Below are 22,149 nucleotides of genomic sequence, written 5' to 3'. Positions count from 1 at the left end.
AGCCCACCTGATGGACCGGAGAGGAGAAATTTGAACCAAATGTCGTTTATCCTCCCAAGATTGGGGTGAGAGAGGGATGGGCAGACCCGCAGTCCCCACTGGCACGGCTCTCTGCTCCGCTACACCCTCAGCCAAGGGGCACAAATGCCTCCCCCACCCACCCAGGTGTCCCAGGGAGCCCCCTCGCAAACGTGCACGCTGGCAAAAAAAAAAAGGCATCAGGATAACCCCCGCCCAGGTTGGAAAAACAGCTGAGATCCCCATGTAGCATCCCCCAGCCAGGCATCTCCGAAGTGCTGGCCCTTCCCTGGCTCTCCAGGAACAACAGTGCTGGTAAAAATGGGCAGCATCAGCCCTTGGGGACACCAATAACTCCTTAAAAGACCCCTCGCTGGAGCTGGGGCTTCTCCCCCCAGGGGAGATCACACCCATCCTCCCCCCAGCCACCCCCTTTGCTGAGCAGGAGCCGGAGAAAAAGCACTTTTTTTTTTTTTTCTTTCAGTTGTTTATTTTCAAGCTCCAAAGGGGTATTACAAAGAACAGACAGGAAAAATAACAACCGGAAAGCTGTTCTCACACGGTAGTGACGGTGTCCCTTTAGGATGGAGGGGGGACAGCGGCCGAGGTGGCAGCAGCAGCGGTGTGGGGACACAATGCCAGTCCCCCCTCGCCACGGCAGCGGGAAAGCTGCTCGCTGACGAGCTGTAACCCCACGGTACCAGCTCAGAGCCAGTCACTTGCTTTCTCAACCACAACATGTCAACCTGCTCTTTTTTTTTTCCCCCCAGTATGGACCCCAAATAAGCAATAAAACTCCCATTTAAAGATGGGAGCCGAGGGGTGGGGTGCAGGCTGCGGACTGAGCGCCTGCGAGCAGCGGAGCTGGACAGGAGGCTTCGGCTCTCCAAGGAAACAGAAACCAGCTTCTTCAAAAAGATAAAATCCACCCCCCGAAACAGTGTTTTGGAGGTGAACCGCATCCCTGCACCGAGGGGCTGCAGCGGAGGTGACGTGAATCCTCACCCTCACGCCTGGCTCCGCATCGCAACCCCTTCGGCCACAGGCAAGAAGCCACCAGGAGAGAAAAGCAATTTCCCCCCCGACCCCCAGCGAGCACCCACGGGTGAGCGAGGTGTTGGGGGGTGCTCCGGGGCCCTGGGCTCCAGCAGCCCCCCGTGCCCGTGCCGGCGGTGCTCCCCCCCGCGCTCGGGGCTGGCGGAGCCGCCGCGGCAGCCGGTGCTGGCCCCGGCGCGGTCGCGTGCCGGGTACAACCGGAGGCAGCACTGCAGCGTACGAGGAGCATCTCCCACATCCCAACTCATCTCGGAGGAGCCGGGATGCTGCGCCGACAGCCGACACGAAGCCAAGGGTGCCGGGACGAGCTGTCTACGGAAACCTCCCAAGAGCCAAGAGTTTCAATTTTTATTTATTTTTTTTTTTCTCTTTCTCTCCGTTTAAAAGCTATTTGTTCCACGTGCGGTGGTCCCACGGCGTCCCGCCACTCCCGCTCTGCCCCCGAGCACACCCAGGGCAGTGGGACGGGGTTCGTTTTTCTTTGCGAGGCGCTTTTTGCTTCCACGATCACACAAACTGTAACAAGCTTTACAAGAAAACACTGGCGAGTCCCGAGGTCTGGCAGCAACCTTTTTCTCGGGCCGAGGGCAGGAGGCTTTCCCTTCCCCTCCTCCTCCATCATACGTGTCCTTCAGCTTCTTCATCTTCAGCACCGGGAGCTTTCGGTCCCTTTTCACAAGCTGCTTTCTCGGCTGATTTTTCGACCCCAGTTTTGCTAGCTGCTTCCTGCAAAACAGCAAATAAAAGCACACAGAGTTGGAAACAGAAGTAGCAGGTAGGTGACAGCGATGCTGCAGATGGATACAGGCAGCCAAGCCTGGCAGGGCAGGCAAAATTGATCCCCCTTGGCTCCCCACTGCCTACAACCACTGCAGCTCACACCAGAGGCTCCTGTTTTCTTGGCTCAGTGGCTGGCGGAGGTTAAACCTCCTCGGCTCAGCGACCTGCTGGGGAAACTATGGGATCCCCTTGGAATGATGTGACCAGCCTCGACAGGAGCAGGGCACTGCCACAGAGCCAGCCTGGACTGGAGGCAGGGGCACAGAGCGACAAGGAGTCCCCTGTGCTCTGCACTGGTGAGGCCACACCTGGAGGGTTGTGTCCAGTTTTGGGCACCTCAATACGAGAGAGATCTCGAGGGGCTGGAGCGAGGGCAGAGGAGGGCAACGAGGTGGGGAAGGGCCTGGAGAATAAATCCTGTGAGGAGCCATTGAAGGAGCTGGGACTGTTCAGTGTGAGGAGGAGAAGGTGAGGGGAGACTCATCACTCTCTACAGCTCCCTGAAAGGACGTTGTGGAGAGTTGGTGCTGGTCTCTTCTCCCAGGGAATTAGTGACAGAACAAGAGGGAACGGCTTGAAACTGCAACAGGGGAGGTTCAGACTGGACATGAGGAACAAATGTTTCCCCGAAAGAGTGGTCAGAGTGGAATAGGCTGCCCAGGAGGGGGTGGAGTCCCCATCCCTGGGGGTGTTTAAGGGCCGTTTGGATGAGCTGTGGGGGGATGTGGGGTAGGGGAGAACTTTGTAGAGTCGGGCTGAGGGTTGGACTCGATGATCCCGAGGGTCTTTTCCAACCTGAGTGATTCTGGGATTCTGTGAAGGAGACAGCAAGCCATCGGTGCAGCCCCTACGCGCGGCCGTGGGCAGGGTAAAGCCTCGTGCCTGCTCCGGCAGTGACACCCCATCACAGCCGGCGGCACCAGCCAACACACCACGGGGCCAGCAGCCGGCCGGGGCCGCTTCGCTCCCTGCCCCGAGCCCCTCACCCCGGCACGCTGCTCCCCAGGGTCTGCACCGGTCACTTATTCCACAGCCTCCACCTCCAGGCAGCAGTTCAGAAGAGATTATACTATAAATGACCCGTGCAGACGGCTTGCAAAGCTCTGTCCTCTCTCGTTACAGTACACCGGGTTTTGTTCAGAGGAATTTTGGACGGGAGCCTGTCAGGAGACAGCAATCTCTCCGTACGAGCAGAGGAGCAGGCGATTGCCTTACCGGCTTCAGGAAATCCACACTATCATGTCTCAAAATACCCTTGGCCCTGCCAGAGACAGGATGACATTTCATTTTACCAGTGACCAGGAGGTCATCAACAGCCACTAGCTGGGAACAGCAAAATTAAGTACAAATGCCAACCCTGTTATCAGCCCTCAGGAGCTCAAACTGCAACTACTTTTATTGATAATTGAGCATCTGACCGCAGCCTCTGCGTAAGAGAGACCAAGAAATAAACCACTCCTCACCGCAGCAGGCTCTAGCCCTCCATCCTCAACCTGATCTATAATTTAATTGGTTTTAACCCATCTCTTCTCATCACAAACCTGCCAAGCATCCTTCAGCGCAGCCTGCTAGATGGCCAGAAACAGGCAACACGCACCTTTGCATCCCTCTCCGCAAACTTTGTGAACATGTTGGCGTAGATCCTCCGGTCCCGCTCGTTGTGCTCCTTTGTCTTCTTCTGGCAGACGGAGATCTGGGATTTGGCTGCTTTGTTCTGTGGATTTACTTCCAGCACTTTTTGAAAGTCACATTTTGCCAGCTCGAACTCATTCATCAATAACCTGGCTTCACCCCTCCGGTACAAGCCCTTCTCGTTGTCCTGGTCCAGTCCTAGTGCCTGGAAACACACAGGCCCCCCTTTAGCAACATGGGGCTCCCCCAAAAGATGCCCCTACGGTCAAAGCCTCATTAAATCCGCTGAAATTAGGACAAGGTGGCTTCAAGTCTCCAGAGCACATGCATCTTGCTCAACAAAAACTGACTTGTCTCCGTCAGCAGCTGGCAGGTCATAAATAGAGTTTAGTTATTTCTCCTTGCTTAAAATCCCCCTGAGAGTGGCAGAGTCGGTGGGAGACAAACCCACAGACAAGAAATCAGGTGTAAAGGCTAAACTTGAGCCCAGAGGAGCACGGGGAGCTTGGAGGGAAGGGAGTTGATGGATTAAACATGATTTTGTCTGCCTGCTTTAGCAACAACATTATTTCCCTTTAGTAAAAACCACACGTGCATCTCAGAGATGATTTACCTTTTAGATTAAGGCAACTAGCTTTACTATTTTTCCCATGTGCAAGATGCTTAAATTTAAGCTTTTATAAAAGAATTAATAGTTTCCCAACTAAGACAGGGTGGCAATTCTTTTAGGGACTGGCAAAGCCCCATTCCCCTTCTCAGCGGGCTTAGAGATCCGCTGCAGCTCCAGCTGCCTCTGTCATACCCAGATCAGCACCCAATGCCCAGACCCAGCCTGGGCAGACCCGAACAGCGTCCTAAGGCTGTCGGTCCACGCAGCATCCATTCACATGGATCTAGCTTTGGAAGAAAAGCTGTTGTAAACAAACACCCGGGTGGATTTTGAACTCCAAAAGGCACTTTTGCTCCTGCAGTCTCTGAGCACGCAGCATCCGCAGGGGCCTCGAGGTGCAGAAGGGATGCCACCATCCCACTGCTGCTTGGAAATTGCTTCTTATAGGAAAAGAAATTCAAAAACCCCCAAATTCCAAGTGTAAACATGCAAGAGAAGAGGATGCTCCAACCCCCGGGCTCGGGCACCTCTACCTTATCACAGCACTCGACAGCTTTGGCGTACTCTCGGAGCTTCAGGTAGCACATGGCCAGGTTGAGGAAGGCAGCCAGGAGGAAGGAGTCGGAGGCTTTCGACTCTTTCTCAGACAAGCCGTACTCCATTTCCAGCCAGGACACGATCTTCCCGTACTGAATCACTGCCTGCAGGTATTTGCCTTCCTGGGATGGAGCAAAGAAGAAGAGGCTAGAGGAACCCGCGCCGACAACGCTCGGTCTGCTCCCGAAACATCCTGCAAACAGGTTACGAGTTTAACGCCGTGTGTGAAATAAATAAATGACTGAAGGAGGATGCTGAATACCTACAAACACGCCGGGGCTGGGCTGGAGCTGCTGGTGTGCAGCCGCTGTGAAAAGCCAAGTCGGAGCTTGCGTTCCTTCTCTGTGCAGAGCAGAGGGCCGGGATGCCCCAGCCCAGGAAGGGGAACTGCAAAGCCCCTTGGCATTAGCCCTGGCCACATCCACCCCTGGGAAGAGTCTGATCTGCTGTCCTGCTCCTCAGGGAGCACACGTGGGCAAGATAACGCTGGGAAAGGAGAAGGGAGCTAACTCAGGGAATGAGAAGAAGGCAGAGGAAGGGCAGGACTCGCCTTCCCCAGCACTGCCTGGAGGGACACACAGCTTCTCCGACACTGACACCACTAAGTCCTCTATCTGACGGTCACCCCCAATTTATTTCCAGCTCCTGTGCTTCGCCTCCACCATCCCCAAGTCTACAAACCTTGAAGTACATCGTGCCCTTCTCCTTGACGATGGCAGCCTGCTCCAGCTTCTCTTTGGTGTCCATCTCCCACGACTCCTTGGCCTGCAAATAAATGCTCGGAGCAATCCCAGTGGAGCAGGGCAGCCCACCGCACCGGCAGGGCCGCGTGGCCTTCTAGGATTGCTCGTTAGCGAGCAGGGCTCGTCATGGCAGTATTACAGAGGGATGATCCAGCAGCTTTTTTAATTTGAGGGGCTGGGGACGAGGAGACACCCAGAGCACACGTCGGGGTGTGAACCTGGAGCCCTTCACAACAGGGAAACCCCCGCCGGGTTCGGCATTTCACCCTGAGCAAGGTGGTTTGGGCACCACAACCCCACAGGAGGAAAAACCCTGACAAAAAATAAACCCCAAAAAGGGAAGAGGAGGGTGGGGAGAGACATCCCCCAGCAGAGAGGAGATGCGGTGGGTCTTAGGTCAGGGTGATGGGGTGGGGAGGGAACCCAGCTGGGGATGAGGTGCAGCAGCACCTGCCCCATCCCACAGGCATCTCCTGCATCCCATCACCAGCCTCCCCACAGGCACAGCTGGCTGGGCATGCCAGCAGAGCTCCTTGGGGCCAGCTGGCTGGACACACTGACTTTCATCTGTGCAGCCTGGGCGAAAAAAAAGGGGGGAGGAAAAAAAAGGGGGGAGGAAAAAAAAGGGGGGAGGAAAAAAAAGGGGGAAGGAAAAAAAAGGGGGAAGGAAAAAAAAGGGGGAAGGAAAAAAAAGGGGGAAGGAAAAAAAAGGGGGGAGAAAAAAAAAGGGGGGAGAAAAAAAAGGGGGGGAGAAAAAAAAAGGGGGGAGAAAAAAAAAGGGGGGAGGAAAAAAAAGGGGGGAGGAAAAAAAAGGGGGGAGGAAAAAAAAGGGGGGAGGAAAAAAAAGGGGGGAGGAAAAAGGGGGGAGGAAAAAGGGGGGAGGAAAAAGTGGGGGGAAAGGGAGGGGGAAAGGGAGGGGGAAAAAGGGGGGGGAAAAAGGGGGGGGAAAAGGGGGGAAAAAAGGGGGGAAAAAGGGGGGGAAAAAGGGGGGGGAAAGGGGGGGAAGGGGGGGAAAAGGGGGAAAAAAGGGGGGAAAACATGGCAGGGGGGGAAGGAAAAAAATAACAGGGGAAAAAAAAAAAGGAAGTACAAAAGAAACAAGGCCACGAACAAATAAGAGAACCAGCCTTGGACGCCAGCCAGAAAAATAAAACAAACCAACAGAGAAGAACAAATTAAGAACACCGAGATCCTTGGTGACGTATCCGCTTCAGCAGGGGCTGGGCTGCAGCCACGCCAGGGACAAGGGGTGGACGCTGCGCAGGGCCCGGCGCTCCCGCAGCCTGGGGGGGGACCAGCACGCTCCTGCCCTCACCTTCTCAAAGCTTTTGAGCGTAACCTCGTAGACCAGCTCTGCGTTCGCCTGGATGCCGTATTTCGGCTTCCCCGCCTCGCCGAAGCCGTACCTGCGAGGGCAGAAAGGAGCTGTCAGAGGAGAGGGGGGGAAAAAAATCTTCATTTTGGGAGCGTTTGGCCATAAACACAGAGCCAGGTTACTAATTCTGGTTTCACGCCCAGCTCCACGCCTGCAGTTTTCTAACATTTTGGGGCCAAGCGTGATGTTATCCTCCGCAAGCAAAGATATCTGACAATACACAGTGTGTTATATATTGGGACTCATCCTCTCCGGGTGCATCAAACCTGTCTTTTTATACAGGTTTCTCTCCAGCGTAAGGAGACATTTCCAGGGAGACATTTTCCTCGCAGCCACAGGACTCGGATAAACCCCTTTTACCTGATTTTTTACAGCATCTCGAGATTCCTGCCTACATGCCACCCGTCACTCCTGCCACCCCTGCTGGCACTGCTAACCCGAGAGTCCTAATTTCAGGATCACCATCTTCCACGAGTGCTGAAGCAACCTCGGATGCTAGAAGCTTAAAACTAAACGGCATCCCCACGGGGATGCTCCTTACCGTGGCCCGAGGTAGAGGATGCAGTGCTCTCCCCTCTGCATCTTCTCCAGGGCTTTGTCGATGCCGATGGGGATGTCGTGGTCCTCCCCTTCGCCCACGACAAACTTCACGTCTTTGCAGTCGAACCTGGTGCCGCCGCAGAAACCCTCCAGGTGAACTGCAGCGGGGCGAGAGGGGACAGGGCAGGATCGCACCCAGAGCCACCCAAACCAAGGCAAGGGAGGCTCCAAAAAAGCATCTTATAAAGTATCTTATAAAGCGTTATCTCCCAAAATCCAGCAAAGCCTCCAGCCTTGAAGGGGGAAGACACGGGGCTGGGGGCAGCAGAGGAGCCCCTGGTGAGCAGGGAGGGATGGGGAGGGCTTGGAAACGTTGTTGAAAAGCAAGGCAGGCCTATCTTGTCTAACCAAGGACCAGACAACAGATAAACATCATGACTAATATGTTCCCCTCGTACTCCACTGCACGAGTCAAGTCTTACTGGAACTGGATATTGCTCCTGGCACGGCGCCATGCAGAGTTTATCACGGCGATTACAAACCTTCTATACAGCGCTATACCGCCTTGCCTTCTACCTCGAAAACAAGGCTATGTTCTCCTGCCTCTAAGAACTCAAAGTACAAGATAAACTTTTTTTTTTTTTTCTTTTTTAATCTTCAACCAATAACCGTGCTGTTCCAGCCCCAGACGCTGGCAGAAGCACAGCCAGAGCGGACACTGGGTACCTGGCACAGTCACCACCTGGTACTCCTGGCTGCGTTTCCACAGCAAGATTATTCTTTATTTATTTGATCCTGAAGACGTTCCAGGCTTTGGGGACAGTTTTATGTTCTTTACACTCTGCTTGCAGGGTACAAGGCATACGCGTGTGGGCAGGTATAAAGTCAAAGCAATTTCATAAGGAGCTCCTATGTACCATTAAAAAAATAAAGGCAAAACAAACAAAAAAAGGTTTTAAGAGGAAAAATTAATGGTAGGCAACACAACTGTGCTTAAGGACTTTGCAGCCTGGAAGGACACAAGCTTTACCTTTGCTCGCTGCAGAGCAGAGAGGAGGTATCGCCTGTGTGAGCGCTGCTGAAGCGGGGAGAGGAGGGATGCTTGGAAAGCAAACAACCCTCGGGGCTGAGGGCTGCTCACAGAGCCCCTCCAGCACCACACGGAGCTGCAGGATGTGACCCCAGCTACCGCGGGGCACCGCGCATCCCACCCCGGGTGGCAGGAGGTGAGTGGAAGCAGACGCCGTGCCGGACACTGCCGAGAGGGTCCGGGCTCCATATGGGAGAGCTGCAGCCTGGGCTGAAGGAAACCTGCCCATCTCTGCTCCACGGACACCTCCCTGCCCTGGCACCTACAGAAATCCCCCGTGATGAGACGTGCGGGCTAAGTGAGACCGCAGGCAGACCCCCGTTCCCAGGGCAGGTCCAGTCCTCGGGCGTTAAACGCCGCTGTAACGCAGCCCGAGGATGCTCTCCCCACCGAGCTCTGCCTCCTCACCCCCCTCCCACCACCGAAGCCACGCTGGGACTCAAGTGCAGCAGCGCGGAGGATGCTCACGTGCTTGCCAGCACCCCGGGACGCATCCTGCATCCATCACTGGTGCGCAGCGACCACAGGGCTCAGGCTGGCGTGTGCTCACCCAGCTCGGGACGAGGACAAAAGGCAAATCCAGCTCCTCCGGGGCTGACTTCTGCTTTTGCACTACCCAAAACTGAGGTGGCTATTTTTTTAGGCGTAAGAAAGTGGAAAATTCAGCCTAAAATACAGATAACCCAGCACCATGCCCTCTCCCTACATGTTCCCAGTGAGTACAGATCGATAATCCCTGACCCCAAAAGCAGCACTACACTCTCCCAAGTCCCCTGGCCCCAGCAGGATGCGGCAGCGACGGGAAGATCCCGCTTTAAAACAGGATGCACGGGAGGATTCTGCAATCCTTCCCTTCGAGGATAGTTTTGCTCTATATTAATTGCACATAAAAAACACCGGGCAAAGCGGGGGGAAAAATCTCCGCTCGGGTTTCCAGGAGCAGGTCAGCTGGCTGCAGTCGCTCTTGGATTACAGGGAAAAAAAAGCTGCTGAAGGAACATCACTCCGGTTGCAGCTCTGACTTATTGTTCTCTCGGTGCCTGCAGCGATTTTGTTTTTGAAGAGCTGAGAACAGAGTGTACCGAGTGCGGCTGGCACACGAACTTGATGTGCTGACAGCAATTTGTACTCAGATTAAAAATGGAGAAGGAGGAGGGGGTGGGGGGAAAGGTTGTAACAAAAGCTGGAATGCCAGATTTTGACTGCAGCCTGGGTTTTAGGGACCGGAACTGCAAATTAGGGTCTGTAAAACTTAAAACCTACTAAAATGCTTTCAAAACTCCAGCCTGGAGATGCTTGCTCCTGGAAGTATGGTTTCTTCCAGCTTAATTCCAGCAGCGATGCTCCCAAATACACAGCTGAGATAAACCATCACTGCTCCCCTGGGTCACAGCCTTGCCCCAGGGAGGGCTGCCAAGCCGTCCCCACGGCTGCCAGGCCATCGCCAGCACAGTGCCCACCATAAATATCACTGCATTTGTTAAAAAAACCCCAAACAAACCAACCTATTTGCACCCAAAATGCTCACTGCAAGACGCCCAGGTGCTGCTTCTCCTTGTTCTCTCTCACTGGGATGTACTTACTGGCCCCTGATGTATAGGGATGTGTAGCTGCAAATGAATGAAGGGCCCCAGGAGCGGCGAGTGGAGCGGCTGGTGCGCTGCCGGCGGGATCAGCGCAGCGTTCCCGGTCTCTGCCCTGCACGGGACATCCACAGGACAGCCTGGCCGGGCATCCAGCTCCAGGACGCGAGCGTTCGCTCCGCTGGACGCACCCATTTGAAATGGGTAAAACAGGGATAATAGGCTGTGGGGCATCAGGCGTACGAGGAGCCTTGTTATTTGGCTCCTTACACCCTTTCAGAGAGACGATTCCTGGTTGGCACCACCACTCCCTGCCTCAGTCCCCTCCCAAGCCATTAAAGCATCGTCACGCTCCAGAAAACCTCGAGCTGCAAAGGGAACAACCACAGAGGGACCAGGGCTCTTCCCATCCTCCGCACTGGGCACAGCACTGCCTGTAAAGCGCTCAGACCTAATCGAAATGAAGAGGAATGCTGGATCTGTGATGATTTCAATTACATTTAGCCTTTCAGTTTAATCTTTGGGGTAGCAGAGCTGGCTTGAAGCTCGGCTCGCGGCTGGTCCCCAGCTAGGATGCTCACTGCGGGAGAGGCAGACAGTCGAATCTGAGTCAAAAAACTCATTTTTCCTTAAAAGAAAGCCTTGTTAGAAGAACCAGCCATTTAAGGCGGTGAGTTTTATGAGCTGTCACAGCTCAGATCCAATTTCTCCTTCGCTAAAGGGAGTTAATCTTTGTGTACAGGAGCTCTGAAAGACAGAAAACAAAGTAAATGCCTCCCGTACGGAGCGAGCTCTGTCTGTGGCCGAGTGGTTCTTGGGAAGGACAAAAAATAAAATGAGCCTGGCTTCCCCCGTCCAGCCCTGCGAAATGTCTGCTCCAGAAACGTGATCAGGACAGGGAGAGACCCAAGCTCCTCATCCTCCCACGTCAGCTAAGACCACCTCGGCCTCAGCAAACCCCTTGTATTAATTTCCTTTCTCGCCCCCTCCAGCAGCAGCCCTCTGGCTGCAGGGGAAGGAAAAGAAAAGGCTCCATTCTGCAAGAGGTGTGATAAAACCCACCGAAACTATGATCAGCATTGGAACAAGGAGGCCAAAGAAGCTGCTGAGTGCCTGTGTCAGTGCCTGAAACACTCAGCAAGGGATGCCATCGGGGAAAGATGACCCAGCTACTGCTGTTTTTGAGGCAAGGCAGAGCCCGGGTTTTCGGCAGCCGGCGCATCCCAGAGCAGTTTGGACACTGCAACAGATGCAAAAGGGTTGGGGGAGACAGCAGAGCCCCAAAACCCCGTGGGGGTTTGCTTCCTCCATCCTCCCCCTGGCCGCTTGCTGAGCAGCTCCGAGGCTCACAGGGATGTGTTTGTCAACACGATGAAGAAAACAGAGCGCAGGTTATATTCGAGCCGTCGCTCCCTCATCGCAGCCTGAGGTTTTCCAATCAAACCCTCCCGGCCAGCAGCTCTGGCAGAGCCGCCGCCGGGGCCATGCCAGGGAGAGCTCAGAGCTGCCTCCCCGGGCGGGCAGTGAACCGCTGCTCTCCCAGCCCCTCGCCATCCCCTGCGGCCTCCGGATGGACGGAACTGCACCGTGACACACGGCCACCTTCCATCGATATATGGCCAGCAGCTCCTTGCTAGGGAGAAGAAAGCAGGGCTCCTCCAGGGCAGGTTCACCCCTCCAGCCCCCCCGTCCCCCGGAGAGACCAGCACTCACTTTCCACCGTAGCACCTTCGTTAGGGTTCGAATAACCTTCTCCCTTCCTCTTGATCCTCCGGATTATCCCTCCATCCTCAAACAAGTCTTCACCTTTGAAGTCAAGCAGCTCGACCTAAAAAATAAAATAGTAAAGAAAAGGTGGGCAGAGCTCGGGGATGGGGGGGAAGGAGAAGAGAAAAACAACAGAAAAGCCACAAAGCAGCAGTTCATCTCCTGGCTGGAGTGCCAAGCCAGCTAATTCTCCATTCAGCTGACGAGCAGAAGTTGCCCATAAAAGCCAGCTCCAAGCCACAGCATAATACACCCGATTTATTAGAAATTGGGACACATCCAGTACCTGAAGCGTAACAGTAAAAATAAGTTTATTAAGCCTGTAAGGGTACAACACGGCCACTGCTGGAAGGTGCTGTGAAAACTGCCCGGGACCAGCGTGGGCAGGAGTTTCCCCTTCATTCTCCGACGGGACCAGTTCTGACCCACAGCTTAGTCCCCACTCGACTTGGAAGGACTAAGCCTTAATTTAGGACAGACTCATTCCTCCCGCCCCACCGCCTTGTCCCGACGAGCCCTGCCCAGCGAACACACCGTGCCAAAACCTTGGCTTTCCTACCGCCCCGCGGCACTAATCAGTTTTTAGCACCCAGAGGCATTTCCCAGCCGCTTTCTCCTTCCCATGTGCATTTTTAAACTGGGAATCTGCCCACTCCCCCCCCTCCGGCACTGGGGCTCTCCCCAGTCAGAGTTTCAGTCCCAGCCTCCCAGCTCAGACACACATTTCTGAGAAAACCCTGGCAGCGGTTCCTGGAGCAGAGGGACACGTTTCAGGAATCCAAGCTGGTTTTTGTGTTGGGTTGGTTTTTTTTTTTTGTTTCTGAGCTGGCTGGCAAGGCAGAAAGAGAGCGAGCGAGCTCATCCACGCGCCGGTTCGCCGGCATTACTTGCCTCAAAAAAGAGGGTGGCGTTGGAGGGGATTTTGGGGGCACTGCCAGCAGAGCCGTACGCGTACTCGGGTTTGCAGAGCAAGTAGCAGATCTCTCCCTTCTTCATGGTAGCCACCCCGATGTCCCACGCCTTGATTACCTGACCTAGGAGAGAGGCAGATGTCAGGCAGGAGGGAGCAACCAGCAGCCCAGAAAAAACCCCACCTGGGTGCTGCAAGGATAGCACCCCGAAAAAAACCCCACCCTCAGACTGAAGGCAGGGCTGACACCATCCATCTGTCCTGCAACAGGGTCCAACCCCCAGGATCATCCCACCCCCGCCGGATCATCCCGTTCTCGCGCATCCCCCCGGTCACACCCCCCAGACTGGCTCACCCTTGCCCAGGCTGAAGACAAAGGGCTCGTTCCGGTCACGGCTGGAGTCAAATTTTTTACCATTGGCCAGTTTGCCTTTGTAGTGGACATAAACCTTGTCCCCGATCATGGGGGACTCGTCTTCGCTCCCGGGTCGTTTAATGATCTGAGAGAGAGAAGCCACCAGTGAGAAGGGAGGCCATGGGACAGCCAAGGAGCATATGGAGAGATATATGTATGGATATAGATAGATATACACACACAAATGCTTTTTTATATATACACATACACATTTTTATATACACACACACATGCATATACATATATTTATATACACACACACACGCATATATATATAAAAATATATATACGCACATGCACATACATCCCAATGCTGCTCTAAACCAAAGGAAGGCTCGAGGGGGAGTCATTCAATTTGTCCTCCCATCAGCCCCTAAAAATAAATCCCAAACCGGAGCCACGGTGACGGAACGGGACAGGGCTGGGAGCAGAGACCTGCCCGTACTCTGCGGAGGTGTCTGGATAAACACGGCGGTTCGAAACCTGAAGCGAATGCAATTACGCTCGCTTTCTGTCCGTACACATTTTACTCACAGGGGTGTGTCATTTCACTACTCGCTTCTTGTCAACACTTCTTCTTTTTTTTTTTTTTCTTTTTTTGAATGCTACAGCCTGGAACAAGCAGTTCTCGAGCTGAGGATGGAGCAGGGGAGGATGCTATTCTTAGAGGAAAGGTCCTATTCAACGGGAGAAGAGCAAGCGCTGGGGAGCAGAACTATCCAGAAACGGCCTTGAATATGAAAAAGGGGTTGTGGAGCAGACTGGATGACCTCAGTAATATGTTCTTTCTAATGTCTGTGAGTCACACACAAAAATGCTTTGTGGATTTACAGCTAATAATCTGATTAGGAACACAATAGCAGCGAAATTCATTGAGCAGCCTGAATCCATCAATCTCAAACACCGCTCCATCCTTCTTTATTCCAAGTGATGTTCATCTCCTTTGCGTTTCAAGTAATTTTAAAAAATCAGTCCTACAGCCCTGGAAGTACGACATGACCCCAAGGGCTGGAGATGCAGCTCACCAACATGACCATGCACCCCAAAATGCAAAAAGAAATGCAGGACCCTCCTGGCAGCCCCCCTCACCTTCAGGACCCCTCGGTCTCGAGCCGGCGTGATGTCCTCCCCGCGCTCGGCGAGAGCCGTGGCCACCTGCACCTCCCCTTCGCTCTTGGTGGCCTCATCAGTGGTCATGGTCTCCTCGCATAAGCCCCGGACCTGGGGAGACACAGCACACACCCCGTCAGCCCGGCAGGACCACGGGAGGTGGTGTAAGTGGAAAGGGTTAAAGAAAATAAGCAGCTCGCTCTGCTGCGGGGCCAGGGCAGGAAGCTTCGAGCACATCTCAAGTGTGCAGAGCGGAAAATCCCTTCCCAGGGGCCACCCAGGCTCCGCTGAACCGCAGCGCGCAGGAAACCCCAACGCGTGACCAGCCGTCCTCACCGACGGGGACAGGGGACAGCCCCACGGCTCCGCCTGGCCGCAGCGAGGGGGATGCTCACAGAGGTCCCCAGCCTTCATCGTCAGCCTCCCTAGGTCAACACTGCACCCCCAGCATTGCCCCGGGATGTTCCCCCAGCAAGAGTTTTACCCAAAAAAGCACCAGCAGGTAACGCACGTGTCAGCCTGACACCTGACACCCTGCGGAACGTGGAAACTCATCTCGGGGTGCTGCACCCAAACCACTGGGTGCTTCTGAGGTGGTGCTCTGCCAAGCATCCATTTTGATGCAGGACTATTTTTGAAGCACCTACATCAACAGACACCGAGGGCTGTGGCGAAGCCAGGAGAGATGAAAGCGCTCATGGGCAAGAAGCAAAGGGCTGATGGCCACCAAGCTTCACCCGTCCCTTGTGGCTCAGTAGGGGTGGGCACCCCTTGGGTACAGGTGCTAGAAATACACACACCGGGCTAGCCTTTGCCTTTTGAGTTATTTTATACGATTCAAGATTATTTTCCACAAGGAATTACCTATTTGTCAGAGACTCTATTATTCAGAAAGCAGCACCTCAACCCCAGGCAAACCTCACTTTCTCCTGCCCACCAAGAACACCCCAAAAAGCGAGGGCTGGCTCCAAGTCTCAGGCAAGCAAAGCATCACCCGGCATGGAAAGACCTGAACGCACAGCAAGCATCTTCTCCAAAAACTAAAGCAAACCCAACACCAAAAGAATCCCAACTATTTGGGTGGATAAAGAGAAAATTCACAGCAAGACTCTAAGAAATTGGGGGAGGTTTGGGCAAACTGCTGGAGCACGACGCTCCCAGCGTCACCACGCGAGCAGCCGGGGTGCCAGAAAAGCCACGTTTTTTGTCAAACGCAGCCTTTTTCCAATGGTGCCTGGTGAAAAGAGAATTGCCTATGGTTTAAAAAACATATTTCCTGATGATTTCCTTCAGACCGTAAGGCTATTTTGGTAGCCACACTGCTGCGCGACACGTAATCAAGGAAACATGTGACGGAGAATTAGAAAGCGATGGGTTTTTTAAGACATAAACCAGATCTATTAAAGTCACTCTAATTGCGAAACTTTCCCACAGTCTTTGGTGTGGAAGCTGATGTTAACCAGCAGGAGAAATCATTCATTTGGGGGATTCAAAAAGAGCAAAGAAAGGATGTTTTCAGCTCCAAGGGCAGATATGTCGTGCTGCAAGAAGAATTGCGCTCCTCGCACCCGGGTGTAAAGGGAAGAGCTGGAGCCTGGCCCCCCCGGCACAGGAAGCCACCGAGACACAAAGAACCCTGCAATGGAAGAAGCAAACAGAAAAATAAGGGAACTACTTGCTGCAATGCTCAATTATCACAGTCTTTGGAGTAATACTTAATGAGATTTTGTGTCTGCTCCCTCTCCCCTGCTCTGCTGAGGTTTCAGAGGGGAACACCTCAAAAAACACTAAAATAAAGCAACTTTGGTGGTGAGACTCATCATCTTATGGGTACTTATGCATTGGAAAACATGCCATTGGTTACTTCAGAAGAAATTTTTTACAATGAGGGTGGTGAGACACTGGAACAGGTTGCCCAGAGAGATGGCAGATGCCCCATCCCTAGAAACATTCAAGTCCAGGTTGGACGGGGCTTTGAGCAACCTGGTCTAGTGGAAGGTGTCCCTGCCCATGGCAGAGGGGCTGGTCTAGATGATCTTTAAAGGTCTCTTCTAACCCAAACCATTCTGTGATTCGGGCGCTGAGATGGTCTCCAAGCCACCATGGTCCCTGCTGCCCTGCCACCGCTGTGGCCACCCTCCGGGAGATGAGCGAGGAGGTGGTGGTGTCCATCGTGGCATGGGCACGCTGCCGGCACCACGCACTGGCTCAGGGCTTCCCAGCACAGATCCTGTGCAGCACCAAGGATGCAGCATCCATAACCCATTTATTAAGGTCCAGGAGGAGCCCAAAAAAAGGGAAGCAGCTTGCAAAAGAAGCGCCACCTCCTGGGGCAGAACCTCCTGAGGGCCACCAAGCAGCCACCACTGGGATGCAGAGGACGGATGGGGAGGTGCTGGCTCTGGCTCGCCGGTTGCTAAATCCCACCAAGAGACGTCTAAAAATACATCATACGCATCCTTCTCATTATTTTTCTACGTAAGCAATTAGTGGAGTCATCCAGGGAAGCTGGCCAAGGCGAGCAGGAGGGGAGACGCTCTGCGTCAGAAGCAGTGGGAGGGATGGAGCCCACAAGACTGGCTATTAAGATGTGGTCCACGTTATGAAAGAGCTCGAGACTTCTCTGTCCAGCAAAAACGGCTCCAACTAGGTTAGAGAAAAGACCGCGCTGCTCCCGCTTATCTCCGGTTTGGAGCAACAGAAGGAGACTGGCTGGGGTCCAAAATCCCAATTAATTTGAAACAAACAGTTGTAGGGGAAAAAAAAAAAAAAAAAAATCATCTGCTACTCTCCGAGATCTAAATACCAGGGAGCCAAGGACTGTCGCCGAGAGCCGTGCAAGCTCACTGGAGGTGTCAAAGCCTGAATCTTCTTGTTGGAGGACCACGAGTGCTCAGGATACAGAGAGAGGATTGATTCCTTAATTACCCCATGCAAAAGTCCCTGCGTGTTTCTGACACCCCAAGCAGACCCTGCTTTCCCATTGTTGTTACTCACATGCTTAATGTTGTAAGTCTATAAACGAAGCTGAGCTCAACCATCCTCCCTCCTCCAAACACCCACTGCTGCTTCATTTCCCTGGGAGGAAAATAGGGATGGGTGGGAGGCGGAGACAGGGTGGGGAAGGGGTTAAACCCCCCGGGCTGGGGGGGCCTCCTCCACTGAGAGGTGCAGCAATTCAGCAAAGCCTAAGGGCATCAATGAAAGGCCCGGAGAGGGAAGGGATTTCATGCACAGAGAATAAAATCGATGGGAAAGTGATTAAAGAAATCCAGAGCACACCCCAGGAAAGGTGCACGTGGATGACAGGGAGGTTTTGCATGTTTTGGGACAGTTTTGCACAGTCTGGGTGAGTTTTGCACAGCTTGATTCTTCCCATGCTGAAGCAAAGTCCCTTGCAGGAGCCTGTAAACCCCCAAAATTGCCCCTGCTCAAGCTCCAGGCCCGATGCCGGGGTCTCGTCCATGTCTCTGGCCACCCCCCCCGGGTGCTCGTGGCTGGGCACGGGGCTGCTGTGCAGCCGTAGGGACTCCGAGCTGCCACCTCCACCCTCCCCAGTCCCTGCAAAAGGGCAAAGTTATTCCTCACTGCTAAAGAGAAGGGTTTGGAGTTTTCCCTTGTTTGCTTTTAATCAGTCCCCCGCTCTACCGGATGATCTGAAAACTCAGCGTAGCTGTTTCATCTGTAATTTAAGAGCTATAATAAACAAGCTTTAAAATTTGACATCTGGACAAAATCAATCCTTTAAGGGCAAGTATTTCCGCATTAATTAATACAAAATACATTGAGGAGCTTCTAGCTGAGCAAACAAGGAGGCTCGCAAGTTCAGGAGACTCCTACACGTGCACGACGTGTGCTTCACTCGGACCAGCACACCCCGACCCGCAGCGCCGGCACACGCCTGTTCTCAGTCCTGCTAAATTAATATAAACTCCTTGAATTACTCAAAAGCAACGACGGCTGCATCCTTCCTTCTTGCAAATCTGCTGTTTCCCCAAACGCCGCCCTGCACGTTGACACAAGCAGTTGCAAATATTATTTTTCCCTCCTCCAAACAGAGAGGGGCATCACCGCGATCGATGCTCACGAGCAAACGATGCCCACATGCAATTAAGCCACGATGGATGCCCACGAGCAATTAAGCTGCAGTCGATGCCCACGAGCCATTAAGCAGCTCGCAGCGGGCACAGGCTGCCCAGGCAGAGCTCCCTCCTGCACGCCCCGATACAGCACCCACAGCTTCGTCCCCCATTTTAGCACTCCCATACAATCAGCCCTTAATTCAGCTGCTGCTTCAGAAAAATACACTCTGTACGGTTTTTGTCTGGTTTTTTTTAAAAGCAGGTACAACAAAAGGATTTTTTTTTTCTTTTTAAGCTGGGCAGTGGCTGGTGTTTTCCCCACCTTCATCACCCTCGAGTGTTGCCTGCTTTGCAGGCTGCCAGGTACCGCACGGGTGCATCTCGAGGCCCTCTCCCCTTCGCACACACCTTCCGAGCGAGGAAGACTTTGCTCCCGGAGGATGCACGCTGTACAACACCAGCACACACCGCACAGAAATCCACGCCATAAACCATTTACATTTACAATCCGCACTCCGCACGGATGTTGCTCTCTTCCAGCCCGGAGAAACAGGAGAAAATTCCGAGCGGAGAATGGGATGCAGATGTCCGACCCCAGGCTGAGGACAGACAGGTATCGCACATGCTAGGGTTTCACCAAGCACACGATCCCGAGCCACATTTCCTAGAAACCGGCATACCAGGAATTTGCCAGCTCCAAATGGAAACTTCATGTCGCAGATCCCTCCAGAGGCTCACGGGAGGAGGAAGGGAGGAGGGGAAGAGAAAGGCTGGGGGGGGGTTTGAGGGGTCTCACCTTGCCACCATGCGATCGCTGGAGAAGGTTTGAAGGTCCAGGGGGGGTACAGGGAGGTGTCCACCCAGAGACACGGCGGGGGTTTCACACAAATTGCTGGTAAGAAGAGGAAAAAAAAAAATAAATAAAATAATACAATAAAAAAACCACACAGGCTTTATTCTAAAACAGTATCTAAGAAGGAGAAGTGAGACAGCGGTTTTAAGGCACAGACCACGCTCCACCGTGGTCAGAAACGGGTGATAAGAACAGGGACAAACCATCCCATGGCAGCTCCTCTCTCCCTGCAGCCGCGGGAAGAATGTGTTGACTCACTGCTTCCATAAAAAAACATTTAGCACCTTACCATCAGTGGGGAAAAAAAGAGGGGGGTAAAAAAAAGGGGGGGGGAGGGGAAAAAAAAAGAGGGAGGGGAAAAAAAGAGGGGTAAAAAAGGGGGGGGTAAAAAAAGGGGGGGTGAAAGGGGGTGAAGGGGGTGAAGGGGGGGGAAAGGGGGGGGGAAGGGGGGGGAAGGGGGGGGAAAAGGGGGGGAAAAGGGGGGGGAAAGGGGGGGAAAAGGGGGGGGAAAAAGGGGGGGGAAGGGGGGGGAAAAAGGGGGGGGGAAAAGGGGGGGGAAAGGGGGGGGAAAGGGGGGGGAAAAGGGGGGGGAAAGGGCGGGGAAAGGGGGGGGAAAGGGGGGGGAAAAGGGGGGGGGGAAGGGGGGAAAAGGGGGGGAAAAGGGGGGGAAAAAGGGGGGAAAAAGGGGGGAAAAAGGGGGGGAAAAGGGGGGGAAAAAGGGGGGGAAAAGAGGGGGAAAAGAGGGGGAAAAAGGGGGGGGAAGGGGGGGAAAAGGGGGGGGAAAGGGGGGGGAAAAAGGGGGGGGAAAAGGGGGGGGAAAGGGGGGGGAAAAGGGGGGGGAAAGGGGGGGAAAAGGGGGGGGGAAGGGGGGGAAAAGGGGGGGAAAAGGGGGGGGAAAAAGGGGGGGGAAAAAGGGGGGGAAAAGGGGGGGGAAAAAGGGGGGGGAAAAAGGGGGGGAAAAGGGGGGAAAAGGGGGGGGGAAGGGGGGGGAAAAGGGGGGGAAAAGGGGGGGGAAAAGGGGGGGGAAAAGGGGGGGGAAAGGGGGGGGAAAAGGGGGGGGAAAAGGGGGGGAAAAAGGGGGGGGAAAAAGGGGGGGGAAAAAGGGGGGGGAAAAAGGGGGGGGAAAAAGGGGGGGGAAAAAAGGGGGGGGAAAGGGGGGGGGGAAGGGGGGGGCAAAAAGGGGGGCGGAAAGAAGGGGGACACAAAGAAGGGGGACACAAAGAAGGGGGACACAAAGAAGGGGGACACAAAGAAGGGGGACACAAAGGCTATCGCCATCCAACTTTTTTATTGACATTGCTGAAAGTCAGGGATGAAACTCAACAGGCCGGAGAAGAGCAGCTGGCTGCCCTGGGGTTTGCTTTTTAAGACCCACTTAGCTCAAAGCGCTTTCACTTCCACAGCACCACAACAGCCCTACAAGCCTGGGATTGCAACACGAGAGGGAGTTTCTTTAAAATGCAAAGGTCAGGCTCAAAACCAGCAAATCTAAACACACAGGGGGGAGACGTGGGGCCCCGAACCCTGGTGAGCATCACCCCAAATCCACCATCAACCCAATGAGCGCAGCAGCTGGGCTCTCGCCACTGTCCCACCGCTGTTTTGTTTCCCCCTCAATCGAGAAAACTATTTTTTTTAATAAAATACCTACTTTACTGAGCAAACCGGCCCTGTGCAGCAGAGGAGGGAAGGACCGGATCAACGATTTTTCCCCGGACGAGGATGTTTTAAGACGCCTGCGGAGCAGAGACACGGGGAGATGGCGTTTGAGTCAGTAATAAAATTGGGATTTCTAAGAAAATCCGACCTTCTTAAACCCGACAAGGCAGCTCCACATAATCCTCAGCTCCATCCCGACACATAAGGATGCACCCAGACACTGAGTGTCATTTCTCACACTCATACATCACAACTTGAATTTTAAAATTTTTTTAAAATCCTGGCCACTTGACTTCCCCCCCCCCCCCCTTTAAAATAAACGGGGAAGCCATAAAATCTAAATTATCGCTAGCTGAATAACACTCACATGGATTGATTTACTTCCTAGCGTGCACGTTGTGCAAGCAGCTAACATCCCGGCGGGCCAGTCATGGCAACTTTTATTCAAAACAAAAAACAAATCACAAACAGAGCTGCTTTAATCGTCCAGCACCCTGAAAAAACCTCTATCGCACCCAGGGTGAACCGTGACTAACCGGGGACCGAAGCAAACTCCCTCATCTCCCTTATCCAGGGTGAGCTCCTGCCACGGAGATGCCGGTACCCCCCGAGCATCCCCCCGAGTGTGGGGACACCCCAGAGAGGGATGCGGTCGCCCATCACCTCCAGAGGAGCGGAAGGTCTCAGTGCTATTAACAGAAGAGCGGCAGCAAGGGAAGGTTTTTAAGCAATTTAGAGAACAACAAAGGGAGAAAAGGAAACTACTGCATGCGGCTAACTGAAATACAACGGTATGTGTTCCCGTCACACTTGCTTAATCATTTTGCCTAGCTAATATTTTTAAGCTTCTGAAGTGGTTTTAGTTAAGATCCAAGTCATAACTAATTTTCATTTTTAAAAAATATGTTGAATAAGAGATTGCCCTCAAGTTTCAGCTGCAGCGAGAGGAACAAGTGAGCAGGACGGCTCGCTGCTCCCTGCCAGAATAAGTATTTCACCAGAAAGCAAGATGGGCTCAGCCTGTCTGCACCCCCCAGGAGCAAGGCGAGCTCACCCACACCGGCGACATGCAAAAGACTTTCAGAAAGGATTTTTTTTTTTCCCCCCTCAGTTTACAATATAAACCCATTAAAAATAATCTGGCTCTTTTGCTGGTTATCTAGCAAGGCACCCGTAAGGAAATGCTTGCTCGGTGACTTTTCCAGGTTGCTTCAAAATAATAAATCACAGGGATAAAGCTCGTTTGGCCTTGACCCTCTCGCAAGCATCCCATCGGCAGCCCGTGGTCCAGCCCCTCCAGTGTGGGTAACCAGAGACACAACTCCCTCC

At 53.5% G+C, this 22,149-nt stretch overlaps 1 protein-coding gene across 1 annotated transcript; it reads right to left on the bottom strand.

The window, feature by feature from the left end:
- Nucleotides 1–1,407: 1,407 nt before the first annotated feature.
- FKBP5 (FKBP prolyl isomerase 5) lies at nucleotides 1,408–20,897 on the bottom strand. Its single transcript, XM_074893505.1, has 12 exons — nucleotides 20,818–20,897; nucleotides 19,105–19,200; nucleotides 14,206–14,337; nucleotides 13,057–13,201; nucleotides 12,683–12,825; nucleotides 11,738–11,852; nucleotides 7,353–7,509; nucleotides 6,752–6,842; nucleotides 5,375–5,458; nucleotides 4,630–4,815; nucleotides 3,452–3,691; nucleotides 1,408–1,800 (listed from the first exon to the last, which is right to left on the bottom strand). Exons 3-12 carry the CDS (start codon nucleotides 14,311–14,313, stop codon nucleotides 1,693–1,695), a joined length of 1,377 nt encoding a protein of 458 aa, XP_074749606.1. The 5' UTR covers nucleotides 14,314–14,337; nucleotides 19,105–19,200; nucleotides 20,818–20,897; the 3' UTR covers nucleotides 1,408–1,692.
- Between the last annotated feature and the right edge of the window lie 1,252 nt (nucleotides 20,898–22,149).

This window comes from Strix uralensis, chromosome 24 (assembly GCF_047716275.1).
Source record: "Strix uralensis isolate ZFMK-TIS-50842 chromosome 24, bStrUra1, whole genome shotgun sequence".
Taxonomy (NCBI): domain Eukaryota; kingdom Metazoa; phylum Chordata; class Aves; order Strigiformes; family Strigidae; genus Strix; species Strix uralensis.
This window is presented reverse-complemented; position numbering and strand designations above follow the sequence as displayed.